The sequence below is a fragment of the Bombina bombina genome, chromosome 6 (assembly GCF_027579735.1).
Source record: "Bombina bombina isolate aBomBom1 chromosome 6, aBomBom1.pri, whole genome shotgun sequence".
NCBI lineage: Eukaryota > Metazoa > Chordata > Amphibia > Anura > Bombinatoridae > Bombina > Bombina bombina.
This window is the reverse complement of record NC_069504.1, coordinates 898,439,532-898,453,108: the sequence shown is the minus strand read 5'-3', so window position 1 is coordinate 898,453,108 and position 13,577 is coordinate 898,439,532. Positions and strand designations below refer to the sequence as shown.

General features: G+C 37.4%; 1 protein-coding gene across 3 annotated transcripts in view; it reads right to left on the bottom strand.

Annotated features, from left to right (window-relative positions):
• The window catches only part of ITGA11 (integrin subunit alpha 11), a 245,237-nt gene that overhangs the window by 90,386 nt on the left and 141,274 nt on the right, over positions 1 to 13,577 (bottom strand). For all 3 annotated transcript variants that reach the window (XM_053718501.1, XM_053718502.1, XM_053718503.1), the window contains 6 exons: positions 12,644 to 12,774; positions 11,183 to 11,349; positions 6,172 to 6,317; positions 5,805 to 5,915; positions 4,562 to 4,647; positions 181 to 388 (listed from right to left, as the gene is read on the bottom strand). In XM_053718501.1, coding sequence (XP_053574476.1) covers positions 181 to 388; positions 4,562 to 4,647; positions 5,805 to 5,915; positions 6,172 to 6,317; positions 11,183 to 11,349; positions 12,644 to 12,774 — 849 coding nt within the window. The remainder of the gene's footprint in view (positions 1 to 180; positions 389 to 4,561; positions 4,648 to 5,804; positions 5,916 to 6,171; positions 6,318 to 11,182; positions 11,350 to 12,643; positions 12,775 to 13,577) is intronic.

The window sequence follows — 13,577 nt, the reverse complement described above, 5'->3', positions numbered from 1 at the left end:
CAAAGTAAATGAGATAATAAAAGTAAATTGGAAAGTTGTTTAAAAGTGGATGGTCCATCTGAATCATGAATTAAAAGTGTTTACTGTCTTGTTTTTGTTTATTACATGGACCTTACTGTGTATCGTACATTGCGAGTACAAAACTAGCAGTCATACAGCTGAGCTCGTGCACACATTCACCTTAATAATCAGGCTGGCAAACTGCAGGTTCCGAGAGCAGGAAATGTTAAGCACAGTGCTGTAGGCATTCTCCCCTTTGTTTTCCAACATCGCTTCCAGGGCCACACGTCTTCTACTTCCCTCAATGATGAAGACAGACGTATCAAAGGAACTAACAAACGTGGCGCAGTCTGATGGGGATCTTCTGAGATTGCGCCGACAAAACTCCCTATGAGACACAATCGTAGAATCACGTGTGTGCAAAGTAATGGAGAGTCTACCTCTAAGGCTTTCCTCATATGTATATATTATTCATTTGTGCTAAACACATTTTCTCCTTAGTTTTTGATTGTTTTGAACATTTCAGCTCAGTTTTCAGTAAAATTCATATAAAAAATGGACTCTTGGTTAATTGGGTCTTAGGTGTCCATATGTTCTTTTAGCTTGCATATAACTACTAAAGTGAGATAAAACACATAGGTAAAGGCAGCTACAGAGCATCAATGCACTACTGGTAGCTAGCTTAAAGGGACACTGAACCCAATTTTTTTGTGATTCAGATAGAGCAAGCAATTTTAAGCAACTTTCTAATTTACTCTTATTATCAAATTTTCTTTGTTCTCTTGCTATCTTTATTTGAAAAAGAAGGCATCTAAGCTTTTTTCTCTGTTCAGAACTCTAGACAGCACTTTTTTATTGGTGGATGAATTTATCCACCAATCAGCAAGAACAACCCAGGTTGTTCACCAACAATGGGCCTGCATCTAAACTTACATTCTTGCATTTCAAATAAAGATACCAAGAGAATGAAGAAAATTTGATAATAGTAGTAAATTAGAAAGTTGCTTAAAATGTCATGCTCTATCTGAATCACGAAAGAAAAAGTTTGGGTTCAGTGTCCCTTTAACACATCTGGTGAGCCATTGACAAAAGACAAATGTATGTAGCTACCAATCACCAGCCAGCTCCCAGTAATAAATTGCTTCTGCTCCTGATATGTACACATGCTTTTCAACAAAGCATACCAAAAGAACAAAGTAAATGTGAAACTATAAGTGAATTTAAGGGGATACTAAACAGTATGGGATTGTTCTCTCCACTGGAATGAATTATGTTTAAGTCTACATAATAATTGGTTGTTTAAGTAGGTGCTCATTTATACTTTACCAGGCGATAAGCAGGGCAGTCTATGTTTAAAAAATACAAACCCCCAAGCTAATTTTACTAAAAATAAAAAATGTAAACTTACAGAAAAAAATAAACAAAGCTATCCAAAATAAAAAAATTAAACCTAAACTAATACCCCTATGAAAAAATAATTCCCCCAAAATAAAAACAGCCCCTAATCTAATACTAAACTATGAATAGCCCTTAAAAGGGACTTTGTAGGGCATTGTCCTAAGTTAAACAGCTCTTTTACTTTAAAAAATTACCAATTACCCCCTCAGAGTAAAACCCCTCACCCAACCAACCCCCCCAAAATAAAAAAAAACTAACACTAAAAAAATTCAGCTCTTTTACTGCCCTTAAAAGGGCAATCAGCTCTTTTACAGCCAATTATATCCCTAATCTTAAAAATAAAAAATAAAAATAAAAAAAATCCTAAAACTAAGCCCCAAATAGATACTCACCCTTCCTGAAGTCCGACGGAGAAGGTCTTCTTCCAGGCGGCTCCATCATCTTCTATCTTTATCCTGTGCGAAGGCGGCGTGGAGCGGTCTTCCCCGATGCGCGGATCCAGAGCGGCGGTCCTCAGTGGCGGCGATCCTTAGCAGCGTGGAGGCTCCTCTTCATCCGATCTCCGGCGTACATTAAAAATTGAATGGAAGGTACCGCAATCAATTTGGGGTACCTTGCATTCCTATTGTCTGAAATCTTGAAATCAGTCAATAGGATTAGAGCTACTGAAATCCTATTGACTGTTCAAATCAGCCAATAAGATTTTAGTAGCTCTCATCCTATTGGCTGATTTCAAAATTTCAGACAATATGAATGCAAGGTACCCCAATAAGACCCAGAAGACCGCCGTTGAGGACCGTCGCTGAGGACGGCCGCTGAGGATCCATGCATCGGGGAAGCCAGCTCCACACCTCCGCTCCACGCTACCTTCGCGCCGGATAAAGATAGAAGATGATGGAGCCCCCAGGAAGAAGACCTTCTCCGCCAAACTTCAGGAACGGTTAGTGAGTACTTATTTGGGTCTTAGTTTTATGATTTTTTTTAAAAATGTTTTAATTTTTAAGATTAAGGATTTAATGGGCTGTAAAAGAGCTGAATGCCCTTTTAAGGGCAGTAAAAGAGCTGAATGCCCTTTCAAGGGCAATGCCCAAACAAATGTTCCTTTAGGGGCAATGGGTAGTTTAGGTTTTCTTAGTGTTAGTTTTTTTTTTTAATTTGGGGGATTTATACTGTTAGGGGGGACTTAGTATTTTTTAAATGTAAAAGAGCTGTTTAACTTAGGGCAATGCCCTACAAAAGGCCCTTTTAAGGGCTATTGGTAGTTTAGTTTTGATTAGGGGGTGCTTTTATTTTGGGGGAGCTTTTTTATTTTTATAGGGATTAGGTTTAATTTTTTTAATTTTTGATAATTTTGTTTATTTTTTTTCTGTAATTTTAGAGTTTTTTATTTTTTGTAATTTTAGATTATTTTTGTAATATAATGTTAGGTTTTATTATTTTAAGTGTAACTTAGTATTGGGGTTAATGTAGGGGGTGTTAGGTTAGGGGGCTTAGTAATTAAATTAGTTATTTGCATTGTGGGGGGTTTGCGGTTTAGGAGCTAATAGGTTAATTAGGTTTATTGCGATGTGGGGATTTGGCACTTTAGGGGTTAATAGGTCAATTAGGTTTATTTCGATACGGGGGTTTGGCGGTTTAGGGGTTAATAGGTTATTGCGATGTGGGGGGTTGGCTGGGCCTGGGGTCTGGATGCTCTAGGGTGGGTGTGGTTCAAGGTTTCTTAAATCGAAATTGGGATATAAAAAGAAAACAAGGGACAACACAATTATCTTGAAATTGAGATAAGTGGTAATCTATTTTACCTACAAAACCAAATGTCAGGTAGTGTTACTGCTGCAACTGACCACCACATTGCCAAGAAAATAAAAGTTTTTAAGGCATTTCTACTCTGTTAACAAAATATGTAGGGCAAGATTACATATGCGGCGTCACCCGCCAAAGGCCGCCGCCACCGGTGTTTAGTCCGTTTTTGCTATTATATATACGGCGCCGTATATAAATGCGGCGCGTATATTTCACAGTTAAAATAAAAAAACTAACATTAATTTAAAAATAAAAAAATGAAATGTAATGCAATGCTCATACAAATGCCCTTTTAAGAGCAATGGGTAGCTTAGGTTTTTTAGTGTTATTTTTTTTTGGGGGGGGGGGGGGTTTGGTGGTAGGGGGGTTTTACTGTTGGGAGGGAGACTTAGAATTTTTTTATAGCAAAAAAGCTGTATAACTTAGGGCAATGCCCTACAAAAGGCCCTTTTAAGGGCTATTGGTAGTTTAGTATTAGATTAGGGGGTGTTTTTATTTTTGGGGGCTTTTTTATTTTCATAGGGATTAGGTTTAATTTTTTTATGTTTGATAATTTGGTTTATTATTTTCTGTAATGTTAGATTTTTTTATTTGTTGTAATTTTAAATTAATTTAATTTAATCTTAGTGGTTTTTTTTGTAAAGCTGCAGTAAACCTAAAAAGTAATGTTATATAATTCTGCACATAGTTTATTAGGTTTATTGCGATGTGGGGGTTTGGTGGTTAATACGTTAATTAGTTACTTTGCGATGTGGGGGTTTGGCGGTTTAGGGGTTAATACATTTATTAGGTAGTTTGCTATGTTGGGGTTGGTGGATTTAAGGGTTAATACTTTTATTAGGTAGATTGCGATGTGGGTGAATGGCGAATTAGCAGTTAATACATTTATTAGGTAGATCACAATGTGGGTGAATGGCGGATTAGGGGTTAATACATTTATTAGGTAGATCACGATGTGGGTGAATGGGGATTAGGGGTTAATACATTTATTAGGTAGATCGCGATGTGGGTGAATGGCGGATTAGGGTTTAATAGTTTAATTAGGCATATTGCGTTGTGGTGGGTTGTGTTTACGCACATTTCTGGACATCGCTAGTTTATCCGACTTACGGCACTTTATTATGAACTGCCGGCGGGGTTTATGTGATTCCCCAATGTGCAAGGTGAAATTACGTGCAGCGCGGGTTTCAGCAGTTGCGCTGAAGCCTGCGCCCCATATGTAATCTCGCCTGTATGGTTTTGACATTTCCGGATTAGTCCAGGGACACACATCTTGAAAACCTTCTTGAATAAAACTAGCACAACAAAAAGGTTAATTGTAAACATTAAAAAAAAAAATACAAGACACACACACACTTACATTGCTGTTGGAATGTCGTGTTTTACATCAATGGAGAGGTCAGGGACACATCTCTCATCCTGGTTACATCCGTTCCAAAATGGAACCTAAATATAAAAGTAGAGTCAATGTAACATGCTATGAATACTGAGTCACCTGTACCCAAACTGGCTGCAGTACGTGTACGTGTAAGTAGGTCCCTACCTATCTTCTATATTTCTTAATGTTACTAAACTAATGCACACAGTTAAATAACATTTTGCTTTTTTTTTGCAATTTTGCTTAAGGTCCTTGAGATTTTCATTCCCTAATGACAACAAATAATTATTTTAGTTTGTACAGAAAAGGGTCAAATACATATAGCTGCATATACTGTATTGTTTTTTTATTTGCCGTTTAAGGGCGTCATTTACTTCATGTTATATCCTTTCTAGATTCCACACAGTAACCTTTTGCCAGAATTGGGCAACAGCTTTTTTTACGGTGGAAAATTGATTTTGCCTCATATAATGGAAAAAGGCATAATCTATTACAGAAGAGTAGAGTTTGTGTTGAAATAGTTTGTAAATAAAATAATTGTCAAATATGGAAAACATTAAGAATGACAGACAGGGAAACAAGGATTTTACAAACTGTCCATATTGTTATGTAAGGAAGAATAATTTAATAAAGAGGTAATGCTTATGTTAGGTGCTAGAGAAAACTTTATAGCTGAGTCTGTGAATAAAGTTTATTTTAACTACCTATCTCTATTAGTTAAAGGGACAGTCTAGTCCAAAATAAACTTTCATGATTCAGATAGAGAATGTAATTTTAAACAATTTTCCAATTTACTTTTATCACCAATTTTGCTTTGTTCTCTTGGTATTCTTAGTTGAAAGCTAAAACTAGGAGGTTCATATGCTAATTTCTAAGCACTTGAAGGCTGCCTCTTCTCTCAGGGCATTTTGACAGTTTTTCACCACTAGAAGGTGTTAGTTCATGTGAGTCATATAGATAACAATGTGCTCACGCACGTGGAGTTCCAGTGAGCCAGCTCCGATTGGCTAAAATGGATGTCTGTCAAAAGAACTGAAATAAGGGGGCAGTTTGCAGAGGCTTAGATACAAGGTAATCACAGAGGTAAAAAGTGTATTTATATTACTGTGTTGGTTATGCAAAACTAGGGAATGGGTAATAAAGGAATTATCTATCTTTTTAAACAATAACAATTCTGGTGTAGACTGTCCCTTTAAGATACAGGATTTGGGGGCAGCATACTTACTGAAACTTTATGGGAAGTTGGCCAGCCTTCTTCTAGCACTGGTCCTTCATTGGGAAAAGCAAGCTCATACTCCAGAGAAAAGGTTATTGGCTTGGAGTAGTCAGCTGTATCCTATAAAAAATGAAGGTGTAAAGAGGGGAGCTCAGGTGTGAGTTTGCTTTCTGATTGGAGCAGACCCCCCAGATTATGCACCATTATATACCATGCACTCTCCTGTTTCACCAGTGTTCACATCGTTGCTTTTACTAGCTCTGGAGATTTCATATGTGTCACAATACAACCTCTCCAGGTCTCCCAGCCACTGATTCCTTAGTAGAACAATTTGTATTACCCAGAATACTTCTGGCCTTGGCTATTACAAACTCACCAGGACATGAAAGTTGAGTTGCTGGCACTGGCTGTGCCCACTGGTGGCTCGAAGGGTTTTCACAAAGTGTTTGTCCCCTCCTATGTCATCAATCACAGCGCGGGGTGTGTATCTCCGCTCATCTATGGTCACGTTATATTTAATGGCTGAGAATACACAATAAAAGTAGCTGTAATTCATAGAATTTCCTCATCAAATGTAAAGTTTAAAAATCACCACATTGTGTACCATGCACACTATAAAGCATCTGAACAATCTATCTATTTACACAACCCATACATTTGGTATTCAGTATATTTAATCTTGTTTTTCTTCCCATTGCATTAACATTAAAGGGACACTGAACCCAAATTTTTTCTTTCATGATTCAGATAGAGCATGTAATTGTAAGCAACTTTTTAATTTACTTCTATTATCAATTTTTCTTCATTCTCTTGCAATCTTTATTTGAAAAGAAGGCATCTCAGCTAAGGAGCCAGCAAATTGTGGGTTCAGAACCAAGGACAGCACTTGTTTAAAGGTGCTGTCCAATCAGCAAGGACAACCCAGGTTGTTCACCTAAAATGGGCTGGCATCTAAACTTACATTCTTGCTTTTCAAATAAACATACTAAGAAAATGAAGTGAATTTGATAATAGGAGTAAATTAAAAAGTTGCTTAAAATTGCATGCTCAATCTGAATCACAAAATAATTTTTTTGGCTACAGTGTCCCTTTAAATTATAAATCTGCATCATTGATGCTGTTATTTATTTATTTTAATACATATATTATAATAATTGCATAATTGTGCATTAATTTCATATAATTATAATTATACGAAAATTAAGTTAAAAACCTGGAACTCCTGCAAGGTTATTAAAGGGATAGTCTACTCAAAAATAACATTTCATGATTCAGATAGAACATGCAATTTTAGGCAACTTTCTAATTTACTCCTATTTTCTTCGTTCTTTTGGTATCTTTATTTGAAAAAGCAAGAATGTAAGTTTAGCAGCCAGCCCATTTTTGGTTCAGCACCTGGGTAGCGCTTGCTGATTGGTGGCTACATTTAGACACCAATCAGCAAGCGCTACCCAGGTGCTGAACCAAAAATGGGCAGCCTGCTAAGCTTACATTAATGCTTTTTCAAATAAAGATACCCAAAAAATGAAGAAAAATTGATAATAGGAGTAAATTAGAAAGTTGCTTAGAATTGCATTCTCTATCTGAATCACAAAAGTTTAATTTTGACTAGACTATCCCTTTAAACACTATAGGGTCGATCAAAAACGTATCTAATGAATTATCTGCAAAAATCCCCATAGAGTTAAATGTTTTTTTCTGTTGAAATTCATTAGCTACTTTTTTTTTATAAAGGATTGTGAGCTACCTTTGTCTAAAGCAGGGTTTCCCAAACACAGTCCTCACGTACCCCCAACAGGCCTGGTTTTCATTATAGCTGAACTAGTGCACAGGTGAAGTGATCAGCTGATCAGTAACCATGGTTATAAACCTGTTCTCACCCATCAGCTGATTATTTCACCTGCGCACTAGTTCAGCTATAATGAAAACCTGGCCTCTTGGGGGTATGTGAGGACCTCGTTTGGGAAACACTGGTCTAAAGGATTGTGATTGGTCCCTTTATCTTTATGAATCTCACTTTTGTCTATGAAGAGCAGTCTTTTGAGAACAAAGCTGTGAGCTATATTAAATCTGTGAATTCAGTATATAGAACAATGTATCTATGTATATTGCCCATACATTAGTTATATAGTACAATGCAACTTCCTACACCTATGCAATGGGTATATAATGCAATGGGCGCACATACTTTACCCATGGACTGGTTTACATCACAGTACAATCAGGAAGCCCCAAAAAACTATTGTTTTACAACTTTTAATCAATGAGCATCAGACAAAATAATTATAATAAAACATATTTAAAAATATATGAAAAGGTGCAACCTTTTAGTGCTTGTCTGTGGTTTTGTGCTGCACTTCATCGTTGTAGCACATTTATTTATAGGTATCTTGAACATACAATTTTAAACAACTTTCCAATTTAATTCTATTATTACATTTTCTTCATTCTCTTGTTATCCATTGCTGAAGGAACAGCATTGCACTACTGACAGGAAGCTGAAAATATCTATTTAGCCAATCACAAGAGACAAATGTGTGCAGGCACCAATTAGCAGCAGCTCCCACTAGTGTAGGATATGTGCGTATTCATTTTTTAACAAGGGATTCTAAGAGAACGAAACACATTTGAAAATAGAAGTGAATTTAAAAGTGTCTTAAAATGACATGCTCTATATGAATCATGCAAGTTTAATTTTGACTTTCCTATCCCTTTAGGAGATAACATTGTACTTGGTAAAAACAAATTTGATACATGTATAAATCTGATTGTGATTAATTGGTGCCTCTATCCAGGAATTGGTTACAATCTCTGAGGAGGAATGACACAGTAGTGTCTGATGAAATGCATCAGACTGGGGTTTTTACCTTGCAACATGCTAATTTATATATATATATTTTAAAATAAAATTCAATGTTTTGAATTTATGCTTTTACATACATTATCTAGAGTTAGACCTATAAACAATAATTATTTTGTTTAGCAGTCTCTGTATTTGAATACACTTGCCTATGCAATATTATTGAATGGGTATATATTACAGAACACATACTAAAATACCCGTGCACAGAGAGTGGGAATACAAAATGTATATGTATATGTGTACATATATATATACCACAGTAAACTTGCCTATGCCATATCAATGAATGGGTAAATACTGCAGAACACATATTTACCTGTGCATAGAGAATACGCCTACAAAATGTATATGTGTATTTGTGTATATATATATATATATATATATATATATATATATATATATATATATATATATATATATATATATATATATATAGAGAGAGAGAGAGAGAGAGAGAGAGAGTATATATATATATATATATATATATATATATACATATATATATATTTATTTATTTATTTATATATACACTGCTCAAAAAAATAAAGGGAACACTTAAACAACACAATGTATCTCCAAGTCAATCACACTTCTGTGAAATCAAACTGTCCAATTAGGAAGCAACACTGAGTGACAATCAATTTCACATGCTGTTGTGCAAATGGGATAGACAACAGGTGGAAATTATAGGCAATTAGCAAGACACCCCCAATAAAGGAGTGGTTCTGCAGGTGGTGACCACAGACCACTTCTCAGTTCCTATGCTTTCTGGCTGATGTTATGGTCACTTTTGAATGCTGGTGGTGCTTGCACTCTAGTGGTAGCATGAGACGGAGTCTACAACCCACACAAGTGGCTCAGGTAGTGCAGCTCATCCAGGATGGCACATCAGTGCGAGCTGTGGCAAGAAGGATTGCTGTGTCTGTCAGCGTAGTGTCCAGAGCATGGAGGCGCTACCAGGAGACAGGCCAGTACATCAGGAGACGTGGAGGAGGCCGTAGGAGGGCAACAACCCAGCAGCAGGACCGCTACCTCCGCCTTTGTGCAAGGAGGAACAGGAGGAGCACTGCCAGAGCCCTGCAAAATGACCTCCAGCAGGCCACAAATGTGCATGTGTCTGCTCAAACGGTCAGAAACAGACTCCATGAGGGTGGTATGAGGACCCAACGTCAACAGGTGGGGGTTGTGCTTACAGTCCAACACCGTGCAGGACGTTTGACATTTGCCAGAGAACACCAAGATTGGCAAATTCGCCACTGGCGTCCTGTGCTCTTCACAGATGAAAGCAGGGGCACACTGAGCACATTTGACAGACGTGACAGTCTGGAGACGCTGTGGAGAACGTTCTGCTGCCTGCAACATCCTCCAGCATGGCCAGTTTGGCAGTGGGTCAGTAATGGTGTGGGGTGGCATTTCTTTGAGGGGCCAAACAGCCCTCCATGTGCTCGCCAGAGGTAGCCTGACTGCCATTAGGTATCAAGATGAGATCCTCAGACCCCTTGTGAGACCATATGCTGGTGCGGTTGGCCCTGGGTTCCTCCTAATGCAAGACAATGCTAGACCTCATGTGGCTGGAGTGTGTCAGCAGTTCCTGCAAGACAAAGGCATTGATGCTATGGACTGGCCCTCCCGTTCCCCAGACCTGAATCCAATTGAGCACATCTGGGACATCATGTCTCGCTCCATCCACCAACTTCACTTTGCACCACAGACTGTCCAGGAGTTGGTGGATGCTTTAGTCCAGGTCTGGGAGGAGATCCCTCAGGAGACCATCCGCCACCTCATCAGGAGCATGCACAGGCGTTGTAGGGAGGTCATACAGGCACGTGGAGGCCACACACACTACTGAGCCTCATTTTGACTTGTTTTAAGGACATTACATCAAAGTTGGATCTGCCTGTAGTGTGTTTTTCCACTTTAATTTTGAGTGTGACTCCAAATCCAGACCTCCATGGGTTGAAAATTTTGATTTCCATTTTTTAATTTTTGTGTGATTTTGTTGTCAGCACATTCAACTATGTAAAGAACAAAGTATTTAATTAGAATATTTTATTCATTCAGATCTAGGATGTGTTATTTTAGTGTTCCCTTTATTTTTTTGAGCAGTGTATATATATATATATATATATATATATACACTGTATGTATGTATGTGTATGTATGTTACAGTACACCTGCCTATGCCATATCAATGAATGGGTAAATACTGCAGAACACATACTTACCTGTGCATAGAGAATACGCCTATAAAATGTATATGTGTATTTGTGTATATATATATATGTATATATATATAGAGAGAGAGAGTATATATATATATATATATATATATATAAATATATATATATATATACACTGTATGTATGTGTATGTATGTTACAGTACACCTGCCTATGCCATATCAGAGGGTATAAAAAAACAGAATACCTAAAACATTGTTCCTGGATTTGGTATGTGGTGGTACATAGTGAAATATACCTACCTATCCAGTCTATGCATTAGGCATATACTTCAGTACACCTACCCACACTCAGTCCCTGGAATTGGGCTGCTTTAAACATGGGGAGGAAGCAGATAAAAGCTGCCATGCATGTTGCCTCACGTCCATTTCTGTGGCAGTCCTTGTGGAACATATTGATTTTCGGAGGCTCAAAACGAATGGTTGCATTGATCTGAACTACACTCCTTGTCCTACAAAATAAATTTTACATGTAAAATATGTCTATTCCACAGTTGCTATATTATTCATTTAGAAATGTGTTTTAAATTATAGTTAGATCAGGAAGTTGGAGATGGAGGTCCATACCTACTGATTATGAGGTCAGTATGTTTAAAACATGATGCCAAGGGGTAGATTTATTAAGCAGCGGACGCTGCATTCTACGCCCATCGTTTCAGGCGAGCCTGAAACGGAAGTTAAGAAGCAGAGGTCGTACGACCGCTGCTCCTTAACTTCTCCGCCACCTTTTAGGTGGTGGACTGAAATCATCCAGGTCGATACGATGATTGACACTCCTGCTAGCGGGGGCGATTGGCCGGCGGTGAGCAGGGGGCGGCATTGCACAAGCATTTCACTAGAAATGCTTGTGCAATGATACATTTTATCGAGGTTGAGCGGACATGATTCACTACAGTGAATCATGTCCGCTCGACTATTAAATCTACCCCTATATGTTCAGCTAAACAGTCTTTATGAGGGTTAGTAAATCTGTGAAGACGTAGGACAACTGGAGATATCTTTTATGCAACTTCGCACAAAGAATAACACTGACACTCTTGTGTCACTCACTTATTACAATGTAGCATTTTAAGAACAACTCTAAAAATAAAACCTACATTTTAATATATACTTTAAAAGGCAGGGTCATGCTGGTAATAAAAACTATTTTGGGTCTTGGTTTAGTAATTCTGTTGTTCTTGTAATTTGTTTCTGTGTTTCTAAATACCGTAATAATTTATTTTTGACAAAGAATAACACACAATCTGGTATTACAAGTGGATGGTTAAATATACCAAAGCATCTTTACATGCCCTATACTTATAATGAATAGTGCAGGGAGTGTTATAAGCACTTGTATTACAAGGGGTGAGTTAAAGAGTTGCTCTGAAGTGCAAGCCAAAATATCTCTTTAAGATATAGTTCTTTTTAAGACTTGTGCACCACTGGCGTAGCCATCAATATCCACCATGTGTTTTACTGTGTGCTCTATTATATGAGGGATTTAGCGTATGCTATGTGACATGCAGATGCTAGTGAGCACTAGACTATCGCTCAAGTGATAAAAAATTTATTTTAGACTTTTAATATTAGTGCAAAAACAGAAGCGCTTGAGCTCAAGCAATGTTAATGCGCAATAGCAATAATATTCTTGTGCTCTACTTGACTCTAACCCTTTGATGAGGATGAGGATGAGCTTTTGTTATTGGTTATGAGCTTCTTTGGGAGCAGAAATCTCAGTAAAATTGTGCAGTAGGATTCACATACCACAACAGGACAGCATTTCCCATGGATCCCACTGCAAGGTCTACTAGCCCATCATCATTCATATCCATCTTTCCATGAATACTGCATCCAAAGTACTTCAGTCCTGGGGAGAGCTCTGCAGCAGAGATGCGCTGTGGGATACACAACATATCTCATTTGTTGCTTGATTAAACCCTAGATTGTTTTTTTTCTATTGACAGACAGAGTTTGGCTATTAGTAGTGTTTTTCTACAGTGCTTATACAGATATTCATGCACCATCCTACGGGGCAATAATATCTTTTCTTACTGCTATGGACACGTCTCCACTAGAGCAAGGCAATGCTCACATAATTGCCCCATTCCAATCCATTAACGTTTACCATTGTATGCAACAAAGGTGATTTTCCAATCCTGTTCTGAATAACATGAAAATACAACCAAATTGCAGATTGTTAACATTTTTTTTATCAATATTAGCTAAACACACACATATTTGTGCATCACAGGAATTATCACAAGAAATAAGTTATCTTCATGGCATTTGGCAGTTGGATCTACTTTGGAATTAACAAAACTGCATTTAATTGATTGAATTGTTGACAGATATGCAGTTAAAGGGAGAGTAAACGTTGAACTTTTCTGCAGTCTTGCAATAAGTGAATGTGCTATGCAAGTGATATTTTTAATGCACTGGCATTTGCTGAAATTGTTTTTCATAAGTCAAACTCCAGCAACCACTTGACTTATTTGTGTTACTGAACTGGACAGAGATTACCACTGTCACGTTTGTTTTGACATTCATTAACTTATCGATTCTGCTGAAACCAAATATGGACAGACTCGGCAATATTAAGCTTGGTTTAAAGGGATAAGAAAGTCAAAATTAAACTTGCATGATTCAGATAGAGGATGTAATTTTAAAGGGACACTAAAGGGTAATTTTAAAGGAACAC